Here is a 27888-nt window from a genome sequence, read left to right on the forward strand (position 1 = left end):
AGCTGCCCAGGACGGACAGCAAGAATTTAGGGATAGAATATAGTGGATGTCGTAAAAATGAAGTATAGTGCACAGAGTTTCCAGGGAAGGAGGCTGTTTTGGAGAAAAGTATTTCTTCAGCTGGGCTGTAAGAGGTGAAACCAGATGGAATTTGAAATGGTGGATGACAAAATAGTTATCAAAACATGACATGGATTTCAAAGCTCAGAGAGTGTAGATGAGCGAAATATATAAATATAAATTTGTTTTTATGGACAGCGTTCACTCGTTGGTGGACATGTGGTGGTCCTCTCCACTGATGGAGGAGTAACAAGCTGTGGATAGCCTGTAGACTAATTTTGTACATAATAAACCGGTAACTGGGTGTATAAACGTCTACCCTTTGGATAACTCTCACACATTTCAGATGACTGTGATTTTCATGTGCGAATATGTGAGTAATGTGTGCATGCCATGAAACTGCACGTGAACTCAAGTAAACGTGATAAATAAAACCACAAGTTCTGTATGAAAAATGAACGTGAAAACATCTACATGTGAATAAAAATGAATCGTGTTTTTAAAAAAAATCATGTACAGTTAAATTAGTCACGTGAACATAAATTGTGTGTAAACTAAAAGTCGTATCTGAAAATAAATGAACTATGTGTAAAACATCACATGAAAAATGAATCTGGTGTATAGTTACAATTGAAAAACGAATCGGGTGTAAGTATAGCATGAAAAAATCGAATTGTGTAAAAAAAAAAGACGTGGAAAATAAATCAGGTGTAAGAATTACGTGAAAATAAATGAATTGTGTAAAAATCACGTGAAAGTAAATAAATCAGGTGTAAAAAAATCATGTGAAATGAATCAAGTGGAAGAACCGTGTGAAAATTAATTAATTGTGTAAAAAAATCCTTCAAAAATGAATCAAATGTAAGAATCACATTTGAAAAGAAATTAATCAAGCGTAAGAATCACGTGAAAATAAATGAATCAGGTGTAAAAAAAAAACACGTGAAAACTGAATCAGGTGTAACAATCACGTGAAAAACCAATTAATCATGAAAAAGTCACGTGAAAAATGAATCATGTAAAAAATCACGTGTGAAAATGAATGATCAGATCTAAAAAAAAAAAAAAAAAAAAATCAAGTGAAAAATTAATCAGGTGTAAAAAAATGACGTGAAAAATAAATAAATAAATAATACCAAAATCAAAGCAGAGACACTACAAGTGAAAAGTACACATATGAAAACGTGTGATACATAACGTGAATTGTGTAAAACACGTGTAAAATAACAGTGTGAAGTTTGAGAGTAAGGGTGAATACTGTACGGTGTTTCCGGTTTATTGTGCATGCACACACAGTCAGTTCGCAGCTCGGAATAGTTTTTGACTAAGAACCACGCAGCTCAGTGTGAGGGGTTAAATGAGATGATGGCTCATGCTGACAGGGAGAGAGTTACCGAGAAAGCGCGAGACACAGAACACCAGCTGCGCGCGCTCTCGGTGTTAACCGTGTATCAGATGTAAACAGCACAGACAGGCTCGAGCAAATACTCGTGTTTAGTTCAGTGCCTTTTTGAACGGGGGACGCCAACAGACTCGGGAGGAAAAACCGTGTTTTTTCCGTCGTAAATGATTTTTTCCTTTTGTTGTTTGGAAGTAAAAGTTGCTCAGGCAGACGGTGTGTTTACCTCCGCGCGCTCCCGGGGTCGCGTGAACATCAGGTGTTATACTGTATCTCGTTACAGATCAGGATTTCTCTCAGCTGTCAGTTGCCTCTGCCTCAGCTTCAAGTCTGACTCAAGACGGCTTTCTATTCATTCATTTATTTTTTTATCATGAAATGACTTCTTTCATGGAATTAACTGATAAACTGAACTGAATAACATTTGGACTCATCGTTCATATCCGCGGTCCATCTGTTTTTGCTGCTTTATTCCTCCCTATGAAGGGTTTGTTCTTCTTAAACATTATTACTCATCACTGAAAACCTTCCAAAATGGAGATTTTTGTCATCAAACCACGGCATTTTAATGGAGTTGTCTGGGGTCATTTTTTATTTATTTATTTATTTACATGAGAAAGTAAAGGAATACTCGTTGAATACACCTGTACATCCTGTGCTCAATGAACCACCACCCTTCAACAAATTGGAAGTGAATCGGTTGATATTTAAGGCGAGTACGGCGAATCGATTTTTTGTTTAAGCGACTCTTTTTAAACGACTGTTGTGAGTAGAGAGATTCATTTGAAACTACTCCTTTAAATGAGTAGAGCTAGTCGATTCTTTTTACACGACTCTTTTAAGCGATAACAGAGATTCGACTCTTTTGAAACGACTCAACGAGTCAATAGAGCGAGTTGATTCTTTTTAAACGACTCGTTTAATTTAGTAAAGCGAATAGATTATTTTTACGCTACTCTTTTTAAGTAAGTACAGCGAATCGGTTCTTTTAAAGTTACTATTTTTAAGTGAGTTCAGCGAATCGATTCTTTTGAAACGACTCCTTTAAAGGAGTAGAGCTAATCGATTCTTTTAAAGCTACTCTTTTAAGTGAGTAGAGCGAATCGATTCTTAGGAAACTACTCTTTTTAAGGGAGTGCAGCGAATCGATTCTTTTTAAACTACCCATTTTATTTGAGTAGAGCGAATCGATTCTTTTTAAACGACTCTTTTAAGTTAGTAGAGCGAATCGATTTGAAAGGATGTGTTGTTTACACACTATTGTTTACATTATTTACTCCATTTTGAATTGTAAATGTGTTTCATTTTTATCACTTACATTGAAATAATTTTTACATATGTAGATATGAATCAGCTGGGTTTTAAAATTGCCTACATGGCGGCCTATTTCTAGATGGCCCCTAAAAGCAATTAATTCAGCACAAGTTCAAACAGAACTAATTCGTATTAACAATAGTTTACATTGATGGTGAGAAAGAATCAAATCAGCAAAAGGAGTCGTGATGCGTATAGCTACACCTGAGAACTCAGCACTGCAGGATGGGGGCTAGGCAGTCCAAAGGCTCTGAGGCTGGGTCCAGACCGCTCCAGCGGGTTTGGAGACGAGCTCAGGGCTCTTTCCTGCTCCGCTCATCCTCCAGCGAGCGGCCAGAGAATCCTGGGGTGCCTGCGCCGTACCACCGTCGCGTTGGCATGATTCAGGACATGCTGCTGAAGGCAAAGGAGGGGAGACAGGAGGAGGCCAGTGAGCTGCTGAAAAGTCTGAGACAGGTAACATAATCACAATTGAATTTTTTTTTGGTAAGATAAGTACCACTTTTCTTAAACAGGATGCCAAGTAGACTGAAAGTAACAAAGACCTTTTGTGGTGTAATGGGCCAAGTTTTTTTTTTTTTGGTCACTTTCTGCTATTGTGAATGGTCATGTGTGTGTGTATAATACACACACACACACACACACACACACACACATCAGGTGAAAAAATAAGTACCACCTATGGAAATTGTTGGCTTTGGGACATATTTGGACAAGCAAACATTTGATCATCTTTGAAACAGTGTCTATTAATAAAGTACTTAACCATACTTACGTATACAAAACCATAAGAAAAATGAGCTTTTTCAATTATTTATTCAACCGAAATATCAATAGATGTGAGATTCTGTGGAAAAGTAAGTACACCCTTGGCCTCAGAAGCTAGTATTTCCCCCTTTAGCAGAAATAACTTCTTGTAGGCGTTTTGCATAACTGTCCGCCAGACTCTGACATCGCCTTGCTGGAATTTTTGACCACTCTTCGGTGCAATATTCTTTCACTTGCAAGATGTTTGAGGGTTTTCTGGCATGTTCTGCCCGTTTCAAATCCCCCGACAACGTTAAAATGGAATTAAAATCCGGGCTTTGACTAGGCCGTTCCATAACCCTCCATTTCTGCTTTTTGAGCCATTCCTTGGTGGATTTGCTAGTGTGCTTAGAATCATTATCCTGGTGAAAGATCCACTTTCGGTTCAACTTCAACTTTTGGACAGATGGCCTCACTTTATCTTCACGCGCTCTTTGATATGATGCAGAATTCACAGGTGAATCAATGAATGCAAGCTGTCCAGTCCCTGAGGCAGTGAAGCAACCCCAAACCATAACATTTCCACCACCGTGCTTCACAGTTGGTATGAGGTGCTTCTCCTGAAAAGCTGTCTTTGGTCTGTGGCATTTCTGCTGTTACTGCAGGCAAACAACTCTGTCTTTGATTCATCTGTCCAGAGTCTTACTCCAAAAGTCTTTCCCTATATGCTCATTGGCAAACTGTAGTCTTGCAAAAGCTTTTTCCTGGCACGCCTCCCATGCTGGTCAAATTTGTGCAATCTCTTTCTGATTGTAGAAGCATGCACTTTGACACCAACAGTTTCAAGACTTACTAGCAGATCCTGTGATGGAATTTTAGGGGTCTTGGAAACTTCTTTTTGCATCAGACAGTCTGCTCTTTGGATAAATTTTCTTGGACGGTCAGTCCTGGACAAATCGGCAGTCGCTTGAAATTTGTACCGCTTGTAGATGTTTTTCTTTACAGTGGAATGATGTATTTCAAATAATTTAGAGATCGTTTTAAATCCCTTGCCAGACTCATAGGCATCCACAGCCTTTTTTTCTGAAGGCCTTATAGAACTCTTTAGATCTTGGCATGATGACACCACACACCTCAATAACAAAGGGAACACCAGACACTAGATATGAGAGGGGTTTAAATATTGGAGGAAAGCGCTATCCGCCCTTTTCCGCATACATGAGCTCTCAGATGCCCATGATTGGCTAGTGTTGATGTGCTTGACATTGGAGAGATTGTATGCCACCCCTCCTACCCAGAAAGCACAGCCACTTTTGTTGCCTTGGCTCCCGGGATTGTGAGACCTTACTAAATTTTTTAATCCTGCTTACAGCCCTGATTAAGTTGAAAAGCACTAGTGTATTCCTTTAAGATGATTGAAATGCAATACAATTTTGTATTCTCTCTCAGTCTCTTATAGTTAGAGCCTTAAGCATTATCTCAAAATGAAAAAAAAAAAAAAAAAGCTCTGGCTCCTTTTCAAACACACACACACACTGAGAATCTTGTGAAGTAAAGATTATGCCTCTTCATCTGACCTCTCTCTCTCTCTCTCTCTCTCTCTCTCTCTCTCTCACTCTCAGAAACAGTATACCTCAGAGAAAAGAGAATGGACTTTTCAGTCCATGAATATTTCATAAGTTCATGCATTCATTAGTGTGCACGGGTAATGCGGAAGACCACCTGCCTCTACACGTCCTCTCTCGGTTTGCAATCAAATGCATTAGCCCCTCCCAGACACTCACCGTATTTGTTGAGTACACTTTAACGCAAAACACACAGGAACACAGCTCTATTTTCCTGGCTAGGACATTAAAGGGAAGCTCACTGGCTTTAGCGCTTATAGATAGAATTCTTGTTTCCAGTCATTTAGCTGGTTTAATGCTAATAACAAGGTTCAGGTGCTGCTGGAAGACCTCATTTCACTTATTTGCTCTTATGCTGTCTCTCTATGGTCATTAAACTCTGGAGTCATCATACTTAAGGCACCTGTGGTCTAAATCTCTGTCTCTCTCTCTCGTATGCAAACACCCACACATATGCCGCTATACCTTTCATTACTGCGATGCAAATCAATATAGAACCCACATACAACCCTGTCTTTCTGAACATCTCATAAAGTTGCCAGAACAGAAGTCCATCATTCCCCATAGGCAAACAGAGGCGTTGAGGGATGGAGGTGCAGCATCAATAATGTCAGCGGCCTGACCTTAAAACAAAACCTCACAAAGTTAGGCTTCAACCAAAACCTTGCTTCACGTAGGTGAAAATGAACTAATGAATTCATCTTCAGTAACCGCTTCATCCTGGTCAGGTTTGTGGAACATCAGGAGAGAGGAGGGTATAGACCTGGTTTGGGACGCCAGTTTACCGCAGGGCACTATGAACATAAATATTCACAGTATTTTAATGTAGAGTAGCCAACAGTGGAGGCTTATTCCATTGATTTCCTCACCTTTATAGATGTTGTGCAATCATAGGTCAGCACACTCAGTGCTCCATTTATCTCCATAGCCCAGGCCCTCCGGTGCAACAGGGGTGAGAGGTTTTGACCCGGCTCTTTTCAAACTACTCGGGTGGTGGCCCAGCACTTCAGGCAATACCAGACAAGTCTGACTCAGTACAAAAAAAAAACAATCAAAACTTCCAGTTCAGCTCCTAAAGGGGATCTCCGATGAGCTATAAAGGGTTTAACTGCGCTTTAGTGCTCACTGGCGTTTAATAATCGTGTGTTGAATCGGTATCGCTAATGTTTCAATATTTGAAGCGAAGTATGCACATATTCTGTTTTCTGAATCAATGATAGGAACATTCCTCAAATGACATCATTCAAATAATGTAAAAGTAAGACTTGCTGGAAGAAATGTTTAACGAAACAGACAAATTCTACAGTGACAAACAGCCTACTGCAGAACGTGAACATGTCTTCGATTAGAATTAGTGTTATCTAAATGTATTTTTTGTTGTTGCTGTTATTATCTGCCTGAGGAGTAAAAATGCAAAATGAAGCGTGTGGGGTCGAATGTGCCATGTTACTGTGTTATCTAAATCTGACTCAGACCCTGGCTCCATATAGCGCTAAAAGCAAACTACATAGTATGTATCTTTTTATAGACAAATGAAAAGCATAAAATTTTGCCCCAGCACTTCTAGAGGCCCGCTGGGACAGGATTCACACTGCCCCATGCTCACACTAGGAACATTTTCAGTTGAGGAGGCGCAGCGGACATGACAGCTAATGGCAGGGTTGCCAGTGTTGTGGTTTTCGTACCAAAATTGACTATTTTAAAAGTACTTAGTGAATGCCAGGATATTGTTTTATAGCAAATCATCTGAATTAAATCTAATATATTTCTGCAAACTAAGTGTAAGTGCAGACAGTGTGTTTACAATGTACAGAACTATTTCGGTTGTAAGATAAATTGCGAGGCTTGGAGTTGGGTAAACGGGTTTGTATTCTGATTCTAACTGCCATTAAAGTAAACGTGAAAAATAATAAATAAATAAAAAAATAATTATGGAGTACCTGGAAGTTGGGGGTCACTTGGAGAAGCACCCCTGCATGTGTTGCACATGAAAGTGTTTTTATGAGACATACATGTTTCACTGTATGTACAATTTAGGCATGCAAATGATGCTGTGTGTGTGTGTGTGTGTGTGTGTGTGTGTGTGTGTGTTTTTGTAGGATTTAGGTATGGAGTCGACATCTCTGGATGATGTGTTGTACCGGTATGCGAGCTTCCGCAGTATGGTGGACCCCATCACCCATGACCTTATTATCAGCCTTGCTCGCTACGTGCACTGTCCAAAAACGGTGAGATCACTCACTCACTCACTCACTCACACTCTCTCTCTCTCTCTCTCTCTCTCTCTCTCTCTCTCTCTCTCTCTCTCTCTCTGTGTTTTCAGTTTTTCTTCCTTATATCCTTCCTTCCTTCCCTTTTTCCTTACTTTTGTCTTTCCTTTTTTTTTTTTTTTTTACACTTCTGTCTTACCTTCCTGTACTTCCTACTTTTCTTCTTGAATCCTTCATTCCTTTTATTCTTACTTTCCGTCCTTCTTCCTTCCTTTTGGTATACCTTTTCTTTTTTTCACTCGTTCCTTTATGGAAATTGGTAGGAAGGAATGAAGGAGGGAATTAAATGAACAACTTAATGAACGAATATATTAGAGAATAAAAGAGTGAAAGGAAGGAATGAATGAGTGATGAGCGAATGGAAGGAAGGAAGGAAGGAAGGAAGGAATGCAAGAATGAACGACAGGAAGGAAAGAAGGGAGGAAGGATGGGAGAATGGAAAGGATGATCGGAAGAAAGGAAGGAGGTAAACCTTCGGACACGGTAAATCACAGGCTGAAGGATCAAGAACACAAGGAGGCATCAGTTACATCTTTCTTTCTATCTTTCTCACCTTCGTTCCTTATGCCATTCCTTCTCCTTTGTTCATTTACAACAACCTTACAGCAACTCGTTCTATTTTTAGAGTACTTTAGACAAAGAACGGCTGATTTTAGAAAGAAGAAAACGTGTGTGTGTGTGTGTGTGTGTGTGTGTGTGTGTGTGTGTGTGTGTGACTCAGCATTACTGCAGAGAAGAGTTTCCTCATTACTGCTGTAGTCTCAGGTTATTACAGAGAGGAGACAGTGATGGTGCACATGGAGCTGCAGTGATATAAGACACCATCACTTCAGTCTTATAGACAAACACTGGCTCTCTCACACTCACCTATATATAGCATCTTCAGCATCAACCTGGGGACCACAGACACACACACACACACACACACACACACACACACACACACACACCGTTTAATTTGAAAACACAGGGCTGTTTGAGAGGTTTGCTTTTGTCATTTGCTTTGGTTGGTTATCCTTATTAATGTGTGTCCCTCCCCCTGGACGCGCACACACACACACACACACACACACACACACACACACACACACACACACACACACAGTTTTTTATTCTGCACAGGTTGTGAAGTTAATAGGTGAGCCGCAGGTCTTTCCATATTTATATTCATTTTACAAACATTATTCATCGTGTGTGTGTGTGTGTGTGTGTGTGTGTGTGCGCGTGTGCGCCTGCCTGTGCATTCTTAATCAGCGTTTTTGATGTTTCCCAGTGCCCAAGCTCTATTGTGTCCCGTCAGTGTGTTTGTGGTGTTTGGCTGAGCTTCTCTTGAATGGGTGCACAGGAAAGGAAGAGAGGATGAAAGAGAAATTCTCTAGTGAGGCATTAGCATAGAGCCTGTTGAGCTTAAACACACATACCCCCCCACACACATACACACACACACACACACACACACACACACACACACACACACACACACACACCATCAGCAAGACCCTCATTTCTGCAAAATGAGTCACTCATCATAGTTCTGCATGGCTAGACTTCTACTGTTTTTGTTAGAGTTAATGAACCGGACACACACACACACACACACACACACACACACACACACACACACACACACACACACTTACAGAAGGATGGAAAGATGTCGGATGCAGAGACAGAGTAATGGAGACGAGGACGTAATTTGAGTCTGATAATTTGTCACAGCGTGTGGGTGTTTGTGCGTCTGTGTGCGTATGCGCTCTATACGTGCGTGTTTGTGTTTGTGTGGGTGCACTGTAAGTGCAAGTGTGTGTGCGTTCTGAGAGAAGACGAAAAGAGATTAGAAGAATAATGATAATGATAACGATAATGCGTCTTTATTGGTCACATATACAAATTATTTTCTTCGCATATGCCACCATGTTAGAATGTTGGGGTCCGAGCGCGGGGCCAGAGCGCGGGGCCAGAGCGCGGGGTCCGAGAGCGGGGTCCGAGTGCAGGGTCTAAGAGCGGGGTCCGAGTGCAGGGTCAGCCATGACACTGCGCCCCTGGAGCAAAGAGAATAGACAAAATAAAGAAATAAATAAAGGTGGCGAAGACCGAAATGTGACACATGATCTAGATGAAACTACAGTGCTGTAAAGTAAACACACACACACACACACACACACACACACACACACACACACATTATCTGTACCTGTATTTCCTGGAGGAAGCTGTTTTATAGCCCTTTCTTTTCCACTAGACTGTTCAGTATAAAATCTGTGATCCACGCATTTTGTTGTTGTCTCCAGTTTCAAGAGACTTGGCCCGAACACAAACGTATAGGAGGAGACCACTGATTAATCAATTAATCAGCCATGACTGCCTCAAGCCATAATTTGAATGAAAAGCAGGGCTGTGTCTCATACCAAATACAGTACTACCGGTCTATATAATCAGCCTGCACAGGATTTCTCAGAGCTTTTTTGTGACTGTTGCAGCCAAAAATGCTTGATTTCGCTGTGTTTTAAAAAATAAAAACATCTGTGATGCAGTTTGTGGAGATTTTTGTGCCTTTTTGCAGAAAACTATTTGGTAATCGAATGAAATAGTTTTGCACGGTCTGTCACAGTGATGTTTGTCGGTAAATGAAATCTTTTAGCTGTACTGAAATCAAAGGGGGTTTGGCTGAATGCGTGTTGCGATGATGTCACATGGCGCGTTTTGGCCCAGATGGACAGGTCAGAGAAAGACGAGCACTGAGCTCACTGAGCTCACATTTTCCCCGTTTTGTTTGACGTGCACATTAACTGAAGCTAGTTCATCTGATCCACATACTCAGTTCTGAAAGGACGCAAATGCTGCCTATGTAGGGATTGGTATGCATGTATACAGTCTGTGTTCTCCTTGATGTAATGAACAGACAGCAGGAAAGTGATCCAAGGTCACAAATGCATATCTGGAACTCTGGAACGCGACTCCATTTGTGACTCCCCATAGTGAGAGGCAATCCATAAAGCCTGTGATTGGGCAGACAGACGCCCCATGGTGCCCTGGACCATGGAGAGCTCCTGCTGGGTAGCTCCATGTGTGTGTGTGGGTGGATAGTGGGGGGGAGTGGGGGGGGGGGGGGGGGGGCAGGTTGCAGAGCTGACAGTAAAAGAGCCTGCGCTAAAGTGAGTAGAGAGAGTGAACAAGAGAGAGAGAGAATGAGAGATGGAGAGTATTTCTTGTGAAAGAGGCTCAGGAGGCTCAGGTCGAACAGATCAATACCCAACTGCACAGTGGATAAATAGCTGATTAATTTTAACACATCATACCTGACCTTGCTCTCTCTCTCTCTCTCACAGGAAGGTGAGTCTCTGAGTGCCATGGAGAAGGTGTGTCGCCAGTTGACATACCACCTGAGCCCTCATCCACGTTGGAGGCGGCAGGGTCTTCTGAAGGGAAAACCCCAGGGCAGGTGAGCTCCTGATCACTAAAAGAAGATCCCTAGACAGTTTGTTTTCCTATGACACATGAAAATAATTACACCTACCTTAGAATTAGTAACAGCACCACTGAAGATGCCACCACTGTACTGCACTATCCTGCTATTTTCCATTGACTGGCAAATGCAGATTTATTCCCCAACAAAAGGAATCTAGTGGAAAAATACCACTAAAAGAGGAGTTTAGAATTGGGTATTTCATAGCTCCAGGGTCTCCAAGATCCAGGATCCTGATCTTGGGTTAGTTCTCTCCACTTCTATGTGGGTTTCTTCCAGATTCTCTCCCAGCTCCAAAAAACACGCTGGTAAATTAGGCTACTCTAAATGATCTCTCTAAATGTATAAGTGTGTGTGTGTGTGTGTGTGTGTGTGTGCGTGTGTGTGTGTGTGGTTGGTGTCCTGCAACGGACTGGGTGTTTTCCTGCCTCACACGCAGTGTTCTTGGGATATGGTCCGGATCCATCACCACTCTGACCAGGATAAAGAGTGAAAATATGCTTTTTATTTATTCACTGCTCCCCACGTCCTTGGCTTTGCTCACACGTTCGATCTTGTCGTGCGATGAAACAGTGCTGAACGGCAAATTCTTGTCGTTTTTCCACCGAAGCCAGCTTTCTATTACATGTACTTAATGAGAGAAAGAGCAGCTACTCAGTTTCCTGCTAAGGAATCGAAACACGTTTGCCCTAGGCGATGTGATATTCACAAGAAATTCTTAAGTAGCAAAAAAAGGTAAAAAAATAAAATAAAATAAAAAGTCAAAGGATTTGCAGAGCTAAAGGTTCTAGTGTCACTGAGAAATTTTAGAAGAAGAAATAGTTGTAATGTATTATTATATTTTTGAGAAACTTGAACCACTGAATCGAATCACTGTTTAGCAAAATGATCTGAACTGATTCACAGACAGACAGACAGACAGACAGACAGACAGACAGAAAGACGGACAGACAGACAGACAGATTGGACCTTTCCAATGTGTCTGCAGCTCATTTCCTATTTATTAACTTCTTCATCCATCATTCTTCTGCTTGTTCCCACAAAATAAGCATTTCTTATTACTTCTATTGATTTAACTGACCTATATTTAGAGAGAGAAAGAGAGTGTGTGTGTGTGTGTGTGCGTGTGCGTGCAGTATTTTCCCTAAGCTTAGCTTGACCCATGGGATTAGGACCTCTCTAGCTCTGGAACATTCTTCCCATTCTCAAAGGTTTCAAGCACGCACGCATGTACACACACACACACACACACACACACACACACACACACACACACACACACACACACACACACACCAACACTTTTATATTAAATATGGCACATTAAGACAGAGCAAATTTAATTACCTCATTTTTCTCTGTCTTCTTCTTTTTGCTGTATTTGCTTTATTGAGTTTTCCAATTGAAGACTCGTGGTGAGCTCGTTTGGTGGTGAGCACGTCCGGGGTTGGGGGTTGAAATCCCACCGCCACCCTGTGTGCCCAGAGTTTACATGTTCTCCTCGTGCCTGAGAGGCTTTCTCTGGGTACTCCGGTTTCCTCCGCTAGTCCAAAGACATGCTTTGTAGGCTGATTGGCATTTTCAAATTATCCGTAGTATGTGAATGCCCTGTGATGCGTTGGCACCCAGTCCAAGGTGTCCACCGCCTCGTGCCCGAGTTCCCTGGGATAGGTTCCAGGCTCCCCCACGACCCCATGTAGGATAAGCCGTACAGAAAATGGATAGATAGATGGATAGAGATGTACAGATCAATAATTAGTCTTAGTGCAACCTTGCATACAGCTTGTGTCTTTTTTGGGCAGCAGTGTAGCTAGACTTGCTTTTCTGAAGAGAGCAATCTTTCCAAGTGCAAGTCATGTGGTGCGTTCAAATGGAACTCATAAATATGTGTTTTCGACATGGGAAATCGGAAAAACACACAATATGGTGTGTTTGGGATTTGAGTAGTTAAATTGTTCCAGTTGCTAGGCACCTAGGAAACATGGCCACTGAGCATAAACTAGCTAATTTCTTGAGTGATTTTGCTACAGCAAAGAGTCATTAACCCTTTTATATAAGGCACAATGACAGAGGAAGACAAAACTGTCAGGAACTGTTAGGAAAACTGTTTTGTCTTATTCTGTCACTGTGCCTTATATAAAAGGGTTAATGAAAGGGTAACAGATCACATTAACAGCAAACCGAACGTCTAAGCATTCCACCATCGACGAACGTCGACTTTTAAATATTGTGAGTACTAGGAGAGTGAGGGAGGCGTTTGTGTCGAATTTTCAGTGTGATTAGTCTCTGTGTATGTGTGTGAGTAAGTTGCTCAAATGATGATCGTGATTAGAAGGTGGAGATTTAATCACTGTTCTACCTGCAAATGAAAAATGACTGCACAATTAATCATATCTTAACTGAGATCATGATTTGTGGCATCCTCTGGTAATTAAATATAATGGATATTGTCAAGATCTGTTAACATTAGCTAATTGGCAAACATTACATATTGGTGTTTACTGACTGGTGCATTTATTTTATGATTCTGTTTTAATTTACTGTCTAATTTGATTCGTTTTTGGCATTTTAACACACAATTAGTGGGACTGAGGAGTCTTATTGAATAATTCCCATAAATACTTGATTTAATATTAAGAAAAGTAATGGTAATGATCTTTATTTTCCCAAGGGGTGTGTGTGTGTGTGTGTGTGTGTGTGTGTGTGTGTGTGTGTGTGTGTGTGTGTGTGTGTGTATAGATATACAGTCCCCTCTGAAACTATTGGAACATCAAAGCCAATTCATTTGTTTGTGTTATACACCAAAGACATTTGGGTTTGAGATCTAAAGATGGATATGAGACGAGCGTTTAGGATTTCAGATTTTATTTCCTGGTATTTACATCTAGACGTATTGAACAACATAAAACAGAACCTTTTGTATCCGAACACACAATTTTAGGTGCAGATGAGTCTTGAAGTAAATGAATGTAAATAACACTTAATATTTGGTTGCATATCGCTTGCGTACAGTAACTGCATCAAGCCTGAGACCCAGTGACATCACCAAATTGTTGGTTTCTTCTTTTGTGATGCTTTTCCAGGCTTTTACCTCAGACTCTTTCAGTTGTTTTTTTGTTTCGGTGAGTTTCTCCCTTCAGTCTCTTCTTCAGGAGGTGAAATGCTGCTCAATTGGGTTAAGGTCTGGTGATTGACTTGGCCAGTCTAAAACCTTCCACTTTACCACCTGATAAAGTCCTTTGTTGAGTTGGCAGTGTGTTTTGTATCGTTGTCTTGCTGCATAATTAAAGTTCATTTCAATTAGATTGAACTTCTGTATTCATTCTGCTGATGAGTAACATCATCAATAAAGATCAGTGAGCCTGTTCCAGAAGCAGCCATCTAAGCCCAAGCCCTGACACTACCTCCACCATGTTTCACAGATCTTGTATGTTTTGCATCATGTACAAAAATGTACAAGACAAATTCAGTCTTCACAGGTGAAACTGAAGGCTAAAACCAAGAGTAAATTTTCAGAGCTATTTATTGTTTAAATAATCAATCTAACAGGCCGCAGTCATGTGTTCCAATATTTTTGCTCACCTACCATTTGGTTGGTCTGATACAAAATGTTCTATGTCTTTTAAAACATTTACATTTAAATACCAGCAAATAAAAGCTGAAATTGTAAACTCTCTTCTCACTTTTAATCTCAAACCCAAATTTATTCAATCTACAGCAAAAAAAAAAAAAAAAAAAAAAAAAGGTTTGGGACTGTGTATTGAAAAGGCAGAGCAGAATTAAATCTTGAATTTGAGTAGCATGCATTTAGAAATCTTTCTTTTAGAGAAAGAACGTGGAAAACACTGCAACTAAATATAGATGTGCCGAGATGGAAAAACAGCACCCTGGTGTCAATGTCCATGTGAAACCTTCCCTAATCTAAACAGGCACTTATAAAACAGTGCAGTGACTCCTTGCTCGGAAACCACTGGTGTCAAGAGCCGAGCAGTGAAAAAACAATTAAGCTGAGTACCAGTGACAATTAAGGAGCATAATCCCATTTCCTGTGAGAAAGTGGTCCATTTTATTGCCAGCCAGTTTTCCTGACACGTGGCCTCGGATCTCTCAGCACGCTTCTGGCGGAGGGAGAGCCCCCTTTAGCACAGTGACCCTGCTCATTAGAGGGCAGTTAGAACAGAGCGAGAGAGAGAGACAGAGACAGACATGCTCTGTGGGTGGGGGAACAGAGAAAGAAAGACAGAAACCTGGAGAGGAGACAGATTGCAAGAAGAAGAAAGAATTAGTGAACGTAAGATAGCTAGTTAGAAGGAATAAGAGGGCGAGAGACGAGAAAGTTACAGAGAAAGAAAGACAAAGAGGGAACGAGAGAACGAAATTGCAAGAGGGTGAGGAGGTTGGGGTTTGTGCGTAGAGAGAGAGTGAACCAGTGAGAGACTATGATGAGAGAGCAGGAATGCCCTTGGGTACCATTTGTAGGGTCGTTTCGAATTGAAGTGATAAAAAACTTATCACTGAAGGGACCCACTGATGGACAATTCACTTCCCAGATTCCATGCACTGTTATTAAAATGCCCACGGCTAGCTTACGTCTAGACGTACATTAAATTAAAGTATGAAGCAATATGTTACGTTTCGTAAGAGTAAATTATAACTGAAAAGAAAGAAAAAAACTTGCAGCAAGTTAATTGCAGCAAGTTAATATTGCAGCAATTTAGCTTGATGGCACTCTGAAGTAACATTGCATAGCTTGTGCCTTTTTATTTGTTTGCTTTTGTAAATTAAAAATTAAAAATGGTTGCACGTGGGAATTTTTGCTGTGTAAACCAGGTTTATACTTTACAATTTTTGGCTCTATTTGTGAAATAATTTTTTTGGTCATGAGTTAAGATGGCAGTTGATGTGACCAAAGATCGCCAACGACAAAGTTCTGTCAGTGTCGGAACATTTTGATTAAAATCTCAGAGCGTGACCGCTGCTACAATGCCTTCTAAAAGCCACCAAATGTGGACGGTATAGGATTATTGTGAAACTCATGAGAGACTACAAATAGAAACAGAAATACAAATACAATTTAGGTACATTCATCCATCCCTCCATCCATTTTCAATACCTTCTTATCCTACACAGGGTCATGGGGTGCCTCGAGCCTATCCCAGGCAACTCAGGGCACAAGGCAGGGGGCACCCTGGACGGGGTGCCAACCCATCACAGTGCACAGTCACAAAACCATTCACACACTTTTGAGAATTTGAAAATGACAATCAGCCTACAATACATTACTTTGGACTGGGGGAGGAAACCGGAGTCTCCGGAGGAAACTTCCGAAGCACGGGGAGACCATGCAAACTCAACGCATGCAGGGAGGAAGCGGGATTCAAACCCCCAACCCCGGAGGTGCAAGCCAAACTTGCTAACTCCCTTAGTGACATTCATTTACAGTATATAATGTTACCATCTGAGATGCATGGCTTGTTGTGCAGCGTGTTTAAAGTTACCACACATACTAATGTACAGAAACAATGATCTTTATTACCTCAATTTGTTCACTATGTATAATCTAATAATCCATTGTGAAGTGAAGAACCTTAGGCAGATCACTTGGATGGGGGACATTCCCGCAACTACCATTTGTAAGGTTGTTCCAAACTGAAATAATGGAAAGTCATTACTTTAAATTGCCCTTCAAAATTTTCTAAAGAAACCAAAGGACACTTTTCTTTGCGCTATTTTTTTTTTTTTTTTTTCAGAATGAAACAAAATCGCCATGGCAACAGGTGGATTTTAATGTAACTCAAGTCCAAGTGAGAAACAGTATATTTCGTGATGATATTAAATTGTAAATAAAATAGCCGAAAGGAGCATGTAGTAGCAGGTTCCATGTTTTTATCACTAACTAAGCACAAGCTCATAGCTTTTACATTTTAAATTGCAACAGTTGTTCTTGTCCATGATTGTGTGCCGAGAAACCCCACCAGCTGCAGCTTTGTAAAATGACATTTGACTGTGTTCCAAAAGACCGTTAATTTCCACCCCTACAGAGTGGACCCTTCAGACTGAGTAGGGCACTTCACAATGGACCCCAGTCTAACACATCCATCAGTCTGTGAGTCAGAAATCGATTGAAGCCCACCATCTTTAAGCACGTATCAAAGAAATCAAGGAGAAAGGTTTCTAGTACGAGTATACAAAGGTGCTTCCTGCGGTCATGTGAAAAAATAAGTACACTCCATGGAAATTGTTGGCTTTTCTGACATATTTGGGAAAATAAGCATTTGATCATCTTTGAAGCAGTGACTATTAATGAAGCTGATATACTTGGAAAAAAAAACACAAGGAAAATTAGATTTTTCAATGATTTATTCAACAGAACAGAATAGATGTGATATTCTTCTGTGGAAAAAGTAAGTACTCGCTTGGCCTCAGAAGCAGGTATTGCCCCCTTTAGCAGAAATAACTTCTTGTAGGTGTTTTGCATAATTGTCCACCAGGTTTGCTTTAATTTTTCACCACTCTTCCATGCAATATTCTTTCAGTTGCAAGGTGTTTGAAGGTTCTTGCATGTTCTGTCTGTTTCAAATCCCCCCAAAACATTTCTTTGGGATTTAAATCCGGGCTTTGACTAGGCCGTTCCATAACCCTCCATTTCTTCATTTTCAGCCATTCCTTGTTGGATTTGCTAGTGTGCTTAGTATCATTATTCTGTTGAAAGGTCCACTTTCACTACTTACAAATGCGAGATAATCAAGACAAGCCACAAGATCAACCAACAATAAGCTCACTGACATCACCAGATTGTTGGTTACTTCTTTTGTGATGCTTTTACAGGCTTTTACTGCAGCCTTTTTCAATTGTTGTTCGTTTCTGGGAGTTTCTCCCTTCAGTCTACTCTTCAGGAGGTGAAAATCTGCTCAATTGAGTTAAGGTCTGGTGATTGACTTGGCTAGTCTAAAACCTTCGACTTTACCACCTGATAAAGTCCTTTGTTGAGTTGGCAGTGTGTTTTGGATCGTTGTCTTGCTGCATGATTAAAGTTCCTCCCGATTAATGTTTAATGAATTCATTTCGCTGCTACCATCATGAGTTTCGTCATCAATAAAGATTATTGAGCCTGTTCCAGAATACGCCGTGCGAGCCCAAGCCATGACACTACCTCCACCATGTTTCGTGGGACTGTATTGTTCCTACAACGCCTTCCCTGTTTATTACCTTCAAATTCCTGTGGAGAAGTAGAGGATGTGGGATAAAAGAGTGTGGGATCAGAGAATACGAAAGGCAGCACGAGTGGCAGAGAGAGCTGGTCAAATAGTAAAAGACTGCGAGAGAAAGACAGCGAGTAAGAATCAATGAGTAAGAAATGCACACATCTGATAGAAGAGAATGGCAGGGCCTAGTATGTAGGACATGACCGGTTGTTTGCCTTATTTCCGTCTGTCATGAATGAATGCATCATGAAGATCTTCGGTCTGGCTCGAATGGCACAGTAACTTAGTTATTTACTGTGTGATTCACATTTCGATCTATCAGCCCCATCCTCTTTTCCCCAACCCTCAGTGAGTCACTGTGAGTTAGTGGCTCTCCCACAGCATACTGATAGCTTCTCTCTAATAGCGATGGCAGAGCCTATAGATCTGAGCTGCACTGGTCAAAGCTGCCCATTATTGGGAAAGCCTCGCAAACTGTGCTAGTATTGACCCGTTGGACTGACAACTTGCCCTTTCAACAATGGCTTTTCATTGCTCCAATTTTGGTCCTGTGCATGTCTTTGGGTCTTTTTGTGTATGTGTCTGTATGTGTGTGCCTGTATATGTGTGCCACTGTCTGTGCATTTTGGTTGAATAGAGTCTGGAGTCCAATGGTGTCTCTTTTTTTAACTGAACATTTATTAACAAAGACTGATCCATACAGGACACAACAGAACTCTAGGTTCTGCTTTATTTTCCTCCAAGACGACAAGACTGGTCAAAGTAACAACATTCTTCTTTTAGACTGTGCGTCTTTTCATTGCTTGTCACACTGTAGGGGATGATCCCAATAAAAGCTTTGCTGAAATCTATTACAGACTCTGTAATAACACGTGTTCTCCATTCTCCAAGTCAGCTTATACAGTGAAGATTCTCTTACGATAGACCTGTGATTAAAGAAAACCATTACACCGTGCTTGTTATCAATCAGCCGGAAATAAAATGGGGTTACTTCGAAATTCTTCAAAATTTCAGCTTAAGTCATCAATCAGCTCGATCTGAGCACGTGCGGAAAAAATGGGGTTATGTAAACAGAAACATTCTTCAACGTAAGCTGGAGTTAAAAAGGATATTTTTCTGTCTATTAACATATTGTCATCACAGCTAGTGTATTTGTATCTATCCGTGAGCTGTCGACTTCCTACTGGTGGCTTTTAGACAAGCTTTGTAGCAGTGCCCATACTATGAGATTTTAATTGAAAAAATTTGGTTACTGCCAGAACTTTGTCGTTGACTGTATTTGGTGGTAATGACATGAAATTGGCCACTGGCAAGCCAACTGAAAGCTTCTGGGGGAAAAAAGAAGCTTTTGCAATGTATGAATTGTGTCTGTGACGGCATAAAAATTGTACAGTGTAAAGTCAGAGTAAATAAAAAAAATTTGACAAAATTTCCACATTGTTTTGGTATCTTAAAGCTGCCAAAGTTGTCGATCAGTCTGTACAGGATTCCACCAAAAATGCTTGATTTAGCTGCAGCTTTTTCCCCCCAAAATTTGTCATTTTTTTGTGGGAAACTACTTGAATTGGCAAAATCACAATTGCACAAAATTGACTTTCGCAGTGAATCTTGTTGGTAAATGAGACCTTTTAGCTGTACTCATGTTCGACGCACGTGAATCGAAGAGGGCTTCGGCTGAATGTGTTGTGATGACGTCACGTGACAGGTTTTGGCCCAAATCGGCGTTAAAATCTGTGGTAATTTTGAAAAATTGTCAAATATTGCAGAGTTTGTTTGATTTTTGCGTTAATTTGTGCGATCACAAAATGGCGAAATCCTAGAGGGACTGGTCAAAGCATGTTATAGAAAAACCTTGTGAGTTTGTCTTGGTTCACCAGAAACGTCACAGTGACATCTAATCACACTGACACACATTTCGTCTCATTTGCATTACATTTGTGTCATAAAATGATGAATTGTACTGCTACAGCTTCTGAGAATTTACATTTAAATGTTTGAGAATCGAAACAGCAGTGAACAGTGCTGCTAGTCAAACCCCCAATACCATCATGATACCAATCGTGAGCAGGAACAAAAAATACCAGTGGATAATTTGTACGAAATGGAAATGGAACAGGTTCAGTTCTTTTGGGACGAATAAGTCAGCTACACAACAGTGCAAAGCCGAGCATGTCCAGTACCATCACTCATTCTCTCTCTCTCTCTCTCTCTCTCTCTCTCTCTCTCTCCATCAATCCCTCTATCACTCTTCAATCTGTCCTGTTAATACATGCAGTTTAGAAGAGGACAGAAATCAAACCGAACAGTGCTTCTTGATCATGACTCATCAGAAGCACACTCTTTGTTGTTTACACTCAGAGGAACAGACTTTTGTGCAGGCGTGTGTGTTTCCCTTGAGGGAGACCTGCACTTGCGTGTGTGTGTGTGTCTGTGTCTGTGTGTGTGTGTGTGTCTGTGTCTGTGTCTGTGTGTGTAGGGGGAAAGGAGTGGAGTTTGTGCTTGTGTTAGTATCTATGGGTTCCAACATGTACATGTATACCGGCAGAGGTTTAGGTGTGTAGGAAAGAGAGAAAAGTGTAAGTGTGTGTGTGTGTGTTTCTGTGTGCATGCCCACTCTTGTACAGTAAGTGAGGAGAAAGGGTGTGTGTGTGTGTGTGTGTGTGTGTGTGTCTTATAATTTGTGTGGGAAGCTGTCAGTTAAGTTAATATTTGATTTTGAAAATTCTGAGAGCTCCTGCTCGCTCTCTCTCTCTCTCTCTCTCTCCCTCTCTCCCTCTCTCTCTCTCTCTCTCTCTCTCCCTCCCTCTCTCCCTCTCTCTCTCTCTCTCCCTCCCTCTCTCCCTCTCTCTCTCTCTCTCTCTCTCTCTCTCTCTCTCGCTCGCTCTCTCTCTCTCTCTCTCTCTCTCTCTCTCGCTCGCTCTCTCTCTCTCTCACTCTGTCCTCTCCCTCTCTCTCTCTCTCTCCTCTCCCTCTCTCTGTCCTCCCCCCCCTCTCTCTCTCTCTCTCTGTCCTCTCCCTCTCTATCTCTCTCCCTCTCTCTCACTCTGTCCCCCCCCTCTCTCTCTCACTCTGTCCTCTCTCTCTCTCTCTCTCTCTCTCTCTCTCTGTCCTCTCCCTCTCTATCTCTCTCCCTCTCTCTCACTCTGTCCTCTCCCTCTCTCTCTCTCACTCTGTCCTCTCCCTCTCTCTCTCTCTCTCCTCTCCCTCTCTCTGTCCTCCCCCCCCCCTCTCTCTCTCTGTCCTCTCCCTCTCTAACTCTCTCCCTCTCTCTCTCTCTGTCCTCTCCCTCATGCTCTCTCTCTCTCTCTGTCCTCTCCCTCCGGCTCTCTCTCTCTCTCCTCTCTCTTTATCTCTTTCTCCTGCTCTCTCTCTTTCTGTCCTCTCACTCCTGCTCTCTCTCTCCTCTATCTCCTTATCTCTTTCTCCTGCTCTTTCTCTCTCCCTCTTGCTCTCTCTCCTCTCTCTCCTTATCTTTCTCCTGCTCTCTCTCTCTCTCTCTCTCCTGCTCTCTCTCTCCTTTTCTCTCTCTCTCTCCTCTCTCTCCTGCTTTCTCTCTCTCTCTCTCTCTCTCACACACACACACACACACGAATGCCCCGTATATTAAACATATACATCATTTTTAAATGAAGTGTCTGTCTTCCATTCCACAGCAGCCCACAATGTACATCCTTTTTCCTCCTTCTGCACTTGATATACTTTTCTCTCCTAATGTTTTTGCTTGTATGTACTTCACACTTATACATCTGTCTCACTGATTTATTTCTTTTATTAATCTTTTTTTTATTGAAATTCCAGAAAAGCACAATATAAATTTCTCATTACATAAGCAATTTAGCTGGAAGATAAACAGTGTGCTGTTTTTTTTTTAAAAAAAAGAGAGAGAGAGAGATTGTGTTTATAGTCGAGTCTTTTCAGTTCAACAGAAAATTTCATTCGTTTCATAGTGTTGAACACATCATTTTACTTTTACAATACAAACAATTAACCAGTAAAACTGGATTCTGTGATATGTTCTTTAAAAAATGTCATTCAAAATTGTTTTAAAACTAAACCCTTCAAACATTTCCCAGACCTCCCTTGACAAAGAACAACACTTGGAATTAGGCAGAAGTACTCCTTGGAAGGAAAACTGGGAATCCCAAGATATCTCACACACTCTCATTCACACCTAGGGGCAATTTAGAGCTCCCAGATGTTCCAATATGTTTTGGGGGGTTGTAGGAAACTGACGTTTACTTCTAAAAGATGGTACTCTAAACTAAATGATGTTTGGTCACAAATAATATTTGCATGCTTGACTGAGGTGGAAAAAAAGATGCAACTAAAATGTGATGGAAGCAGATTATACTGTACATTTTTCATCATTTTCACTTTAATGGGAACGTATATTCTCTCTCTCTCAGTGTAAAGGCGGTCCTCTCCGTGTCACCGGATGGCACAGTGGATTTATCGGGGCTCACTCTTTCACGTCGTGATGCAGAACGCTTGGTGCTGTACCTACAGCGCAACTCTGCCCTTGTTCGTAGCGTTGAACTGGGTTTCACCGAGCTCACAGACGATACGCTGCTGATGCTGCTGCCCACGTTATCCGCTCTGCCTGCTCTCGAGAGCCTGGTGCTCAACGGCAACCGGTTGACCCGAGGCGTCTTGCGTCACCTCACCGACGCCCTCAAGGAGCCGCGGAGCTTCCCTGCTCTGGCATGGGTCGACCTCGGTAACAACGTGGACATCTTCTCTTTGCCTCAGGCCTTTCTACTCAGCTTGCGCAAGCGCTGTCCGAAGCAGGGTAACTTACCCACCATTCAAGAACAGCCAGAACAGGGGTGCGGGGCATGTGGAACTGCAGGATTGGAGGAGGTTGGAGAAGATCCAGACTGATTTCCCGGTTGAGTTATGGGGATGAGGTTGGGATGACGATATCTCATCCCACCACATGTGTTTGTGGGTGGAGTCATATTATAAATGGACTCCATTTCATCTGGATATGTGTTCTCAGTTGGGCACAAATCGAGGAATTTACGCATGATTTGTGTCCTTACTTGTCGCCTTCATCAAATATATCCAATGTCAGTGGACTCCCTGGGCTCACACCCAGCCTGGACTCTGGACCGCCTTCCTGGTTGGACTATGGGGCTGGTCTGGGACTGAATAAGAGATTTTTGTAAGATATATATTGAGCTCAACAGGTTGGGAAGACACAAATGTGCCTGTCCGATGGGTGTCAGAACTAGACGGAGAAATGATGTGCCTGTTAACTGTCCTGAATCGCCCTTAATTCCAGGCATGCACGGTGCAAATCGAGGCTGTTTTTTCTAATCTGAATTGGCATTCTTCTGAATTGGGCCAGATTTCAGTTGCATTGGACATGCAGTGTATTTGGGGTAGAAATTAGGCATGGGAAAAAATAATAATTGCATGGATGCATCATGACCCTCTTCTGAGTGACTCTATGATCATGCTTATACTTTCATCATACAGTCTAAAGTTTCAGATTTGTAAATTCTTCATTGAACCACAAAATGTTTTCTTGGTTAGCTTAATATTACACGTCTGCTATCTTGTATTCAACTTCACACAGGATGTATGCACAGTTGTACCAAAACCCGAATGGCTTCTGATTCACTATATACTCACTATCCGGTTTAAAAGGAAAAACCTGTACGCCTGATCATTTGCGCAATTGTCCAATCCCAACAATCATGTGGCAGCAGCTCAGTGCATAAAATCATCCAGATACAGGTCAAGAGCCTCAGTTAATGTTCACATTAAACATCAGAGTCAGGAAAAATGTGATGTCAGTGACTTGGCATGGTTACCGTTGCCAGACGAGCTGGTTTGAGTATTTCAGAAACTTCTGATCTCCTGGGATTTTTGACGCACAACAGTGAATAATGCTTACACAGAACGGTAAGACTGGTTTGAGCTGACAGGAAGACTACAGTCACTCCAATAACCTCTCTTTACAACCACGGTGAGCAGGAAAGCAGCTCAGAACGCACAGCTTTGAGGCAGATGGGCCGTAAAAGTAGAAGAGCACATCAGTTTGCACTCCTATCAGACAGGAACAGGGATCTGAAGCTACAGTGGGCACAGGCTTAGTAAAACGGGACAGTTGAAGATTGGGAAAATGTCACCCGCTCTTGTCATGTTTTAGTGAGCCTGTGTCCACTGTAGCTTGGTGAACTATACTCCGAGCCCTAGGAAAAACGTAAAAATAATACGTTTGAAATTGTTAACACTTTTATACACCGTATATTTCTTTTATTTTTAAAGCTAAAGGATGAACGATTTTTGGAATTTTGCTCCCTCTGCTAGTAAAATGCTGCTGCAAGCTAGTTGAGGAAGAAGGTTTCAGAACATGGGTCGTGCTGCATCGTTCTTCACTGCATGGATTAATCTCATGGCTATGACTGCCATGTCAATACACATCCACAGAGAATTTAATGCTGCATCCCAAACTGCATAATGCGCAGTCAGTCAGTAGTCTTCTCCTTCTAGCTAAATAACTTCACTATTGGGCGATGATGTAAATTCCCGATGAGAATAAATGAGCTGTTTATCGTTCACTAGCCAAATAAATGTTCAGCAAGAAAAAATATCAAACTCGTGATATATGCCTGAATCCTTATATATATATCCTCTATTGTATTATATTCACTCAGTTTGACTTCTGTTCGGTTTGTTTACATAATTAATGATAATGAGCTATATTGGTCAGCTATACATTACAACACAGTAAAGTTCTTTTCTTCACATACCCCAGCATACCAGGAAGTTGGGGTCAGAGCGCAGGGTCAGCCATGATACAGCGCCCCTGGCGCAGAGGGGGTTAAGGGCCTTGCTCAAGGACCCAACAGTGGTAGCACTGGGGTTTGAATCCCTGACCTCCCAATCAGTAACCCAGAGCCTTAACCGTCAAGCCACCACTGCCCTTAATTACTCCCCACCCTGATTGGCTGACTCTCATCATCATAATGCCTCATATTGGGGTTTGATGATGTTTATCGTATCTGAGCCGGCGTATGACATACGAGTACAAATAAATTTTTCACCAATTCCACTAGTGCAGGCCTGTCAGGGTGACTCACGGCAGCTCAGGAGCATCATATTAAAAAGTAGCTTTTGTCTGAAAACTTTTGTTTTTTTTAAAAATAGGAAATGTTCAATATATAATAATAAATTAAGCCATGAATGACAGGCATTTTTCTCAGAGCCATTTTCCTACATAAAGTGACAGAAGGGCTAAACAAACAAACAAACATTTAAGAAATATGTTTTGATAGATTTACATTTCATAATGTTTTTGGTTGAACGAGATAGCAATCCTGCGGCGTTGGTGTGGCTTGGTTCGAGGTAGGAGATAACTTATTAAGCAGAAGCTTGAAGTTGCACTAACTCACAAATGCAAGACTTTCTAAGTGTGAGATATTAACTAACAATTGCAGGGTTGAAAAAAACCCAGTTGCGTGAAATAAACTTGCAGGTGCAGGAGAGGAACTCGCAACTGCATGACAAATCTACATAATATTTTCCATACAAATGCAGATATGAATAGGAGGTGCACTATTGCTTTTTTTCTTTGTTAATAAACCCTGCCAGAAATGTTCACAGCACATCTGGTTACGAGTAGACGTGTGTGTCGTGACCGTTATCAAAAACGTCATGTGAGCAGGAGGTTTTAGCTTTCATGTAGGCATGACCAAGCGGTCAGATACGAAGCTCGCAGGACAAACAAAGACCATGTTTATTAACATGAACATGCAGTGCTGCGCTATTCATTTCTGCATCCTTAGTAACCGCCTGTTCCGGATTGCTGTTTTAATTCCAGCTGCTAGGTTGTTTATATTTTGAGAAACACAACCAACTAGAAGGGGGTGCGGACAAAAATAATCATTTCAAAAGATATCAATTTAAAAAAGCCTTTCGGACATCACTAGCTGAGATCGATTATGAACTGGGATGATGTAGCTGAGGTTGAGGAACTGTCAGAGCCATGCTGACAGTGCTGATGTTTATACCTCTGGGATTTTTTCCTAGTGTTTTCCAGTGTTTACGATACAGGTAGAGATAGTGGGATTGCTTTCCTCCTCTAGTGCAGTGTAATTTGTCACCAAAGACCAAGAGTCCTGATACTGTACAATGTATGCCTGGATTAAGACCGCACTTATTACAGGAGCTTGACCATTTCTAGTTTTAAACCTTCAGCTATCACGAATGTTCCCGGTTTGTAATCCTGTTTTAAGCGTCATTTAGACATGGCTGTAGCAGTGTCATGCTTGCTTAACTGCTCTATAGCTCAGACTTGACCAGCAGACACGCACATTACTCAGCTTTATTGGCTATTGGCTTCTACTCCTACATTGTTGTCCTAAAGACTTCCACTGCAGGCTTGAAGTAACCTCATGAGAGATACCACGGTTATAAGGAACAAAGCAATTATAAATTATGTCATCAATTATTCATTCGTTTATGCGGCTGCTGCTAATTGGGTTGTTACTTCTAGCAGAGTGTACATAGAATGAAGACTTGTTTTCTGACTCAAATACGTAAAAAAAAAATAAATAATAATAGCACTGAACAAAATGCGTTAGTCAGGAACAGCAGCACTTATTCATATAAGAAGTGACGGGAGGAGATGGGTTCAGTTCCATCCATCCAATCAAGCGTTCAGGATTGTTTCATCTTCAGAGTATTTGTTTGATTCAGAGTGAAAAGAGAGAGAGAGAAAACGATGATGTAATTGTATTCCTTAAAATTTTCCATTGAAGATATTAAGCTGCAACACAATCCTGTTGATGTTTGTAATGTTTTTGATTAAAGACTATTATTCATAATATCCATCGATAGAGCACATATTATTTCACATTAACAAGAAAAATCCCCCTTTTCTTTCTTTCCCTCTCTCTACCTTTCTCCACATTTCTCTCTCTCTGTCGTCCCTCTCTTCCTTTCTGTCCTTCACTCTTATCTCTCTCTTTCGGTCTTTCTCTCCCCATCTTCCTCTCTCTTTCCTCCCTCTTATTTTTCTCTTGGTTTCTTTCTCTTTCTCCCTCTTACTCTCTCCTCTTTTTCTCCCTCTCTTTCCTTTACCACGCTTTCTTTTCGCACTTTCTGCCTTTCTGTATCTCCTGCTCTCTCATCTCCCTCTCTCTCTTTCTCTGCCTCTCTCTCGCCTCCCTCCCTCTCTCTCCCCTCCCTTTCTCCACCTTTCATTCTTCCTTTTTCATCTCTCTCTTTCTCTTTCCCCACTCTCATTTTTTCTCTTAGTTTCTTTTTCTTTCTCCCTCTTACTCTCTCCCCTTCTTTCTCCCTCTTACTCTTTCTCCTTCTTTCTCCCTCTTACTCTCTCCCTCTTACTTTTGCTCTTTCTGTCTTCTCACTTTCTGCCTGTCTCTCTCTCATCTTTGCCTTTCTCTCTCTTCCCACTCTCTCATCTTCCACCATCCTTCCCTCCCCTCTAACTTCCCCCCTCCGCCCTCTCTCTCGCACCTCTCTTCCATTCTGTCTTTCACTCTCATCTCTCTCTTTCTGTCTTTCTTCCCCCCATCTCTCTCTCATCTTCCTCTCTGTTTCCTCCCTCTTACTCTCTCCTTCTCTCTCCCTCTCTTTCCTTTATCACACTTTCTGTTCACACGTTGTCTTTCTCTTTCTCCTGCTCTCTCATCTCCCTCTTTCTCTCTCCTTCTATCTCCCTCTTTCTCTCTCTCTCCTTCTATCTCCCTCTTTCTCTCTCTCTCCTTCTATCTCCCTCTTTCTCTCTCTCTCCTTCTATCTCCCTCTTTCTCGCTCTCTCCTTCTA

The 27888-nt window shown here is 41.5% G+C and overlaps 1 protein-coding gene across 1 annotated transcript; it reads left to right on the forward strand.

The window, feature by feature from the left end:
* Window positions 1–1332: 1332 nt before the first annotated feature.
* On the forward strand, window positions 1333–26925 carry LOC108260444 (leucine-rich repeat-containing protein 75A). The gene is made up of 4 exons (XM_017460750.3): window positions 1333–3229; window positions 7245–7373; window positions 10745–10857; window positions 22493–26925. The coding sequence occupies exons 1-4, from the start codon at window positions 2999–3001 to the stop codon at window positions 22965–22967; spliced, it is 948 nt and encodes a 315-aa protein (XP_017316239.1). The 5' UTR covers window positions 1333–2998; the 3' UTR covers window positions 22968–26925.
* Window positions 26926–27888: the final 963 nt, after the last annotated feature.

The sequence above is a fragment of the Ictalurus punctatus genome, chromosome 28, assembly GCF_001660625.3.
Source record: "Ictalurus punctatus breed USDA103 chromosome 28, Coco_2.0, whole genome shotgun sequence".
Lineage (NCBI taxonomy): Eukaryota > Metazoa > Chordata > Actinopteri > Siluriformes > Ictaluridae > Ictalurus > Ictalurus punctatus.

Bases quoted from the DNA above. Each gene is read 5' to 3' on its own strand.
- LOC108260444 (XM_017460750.3), top strand. From the start codon at position 2,999: ATGGGGGCTAGGCAGTCCAAAGGCTCTGAGGCTGGGTCCAGACCGCTC. The intron at 7,374-10,744 runs GTGAGATCACTC...TCTCTCTCACAG, and splicing joins ACGTGCACTGTCCAAAAACG to GAAGGTGAGTCTCTGAGTGC. The intron at 10,858-22,492 runs GTGAGCTCCTGA...TCTCTCTCTCAG, and splicing joins AAGGGAAAACCCCAGGGCAG to TGTAAAGGCGGTCCTCTCCG.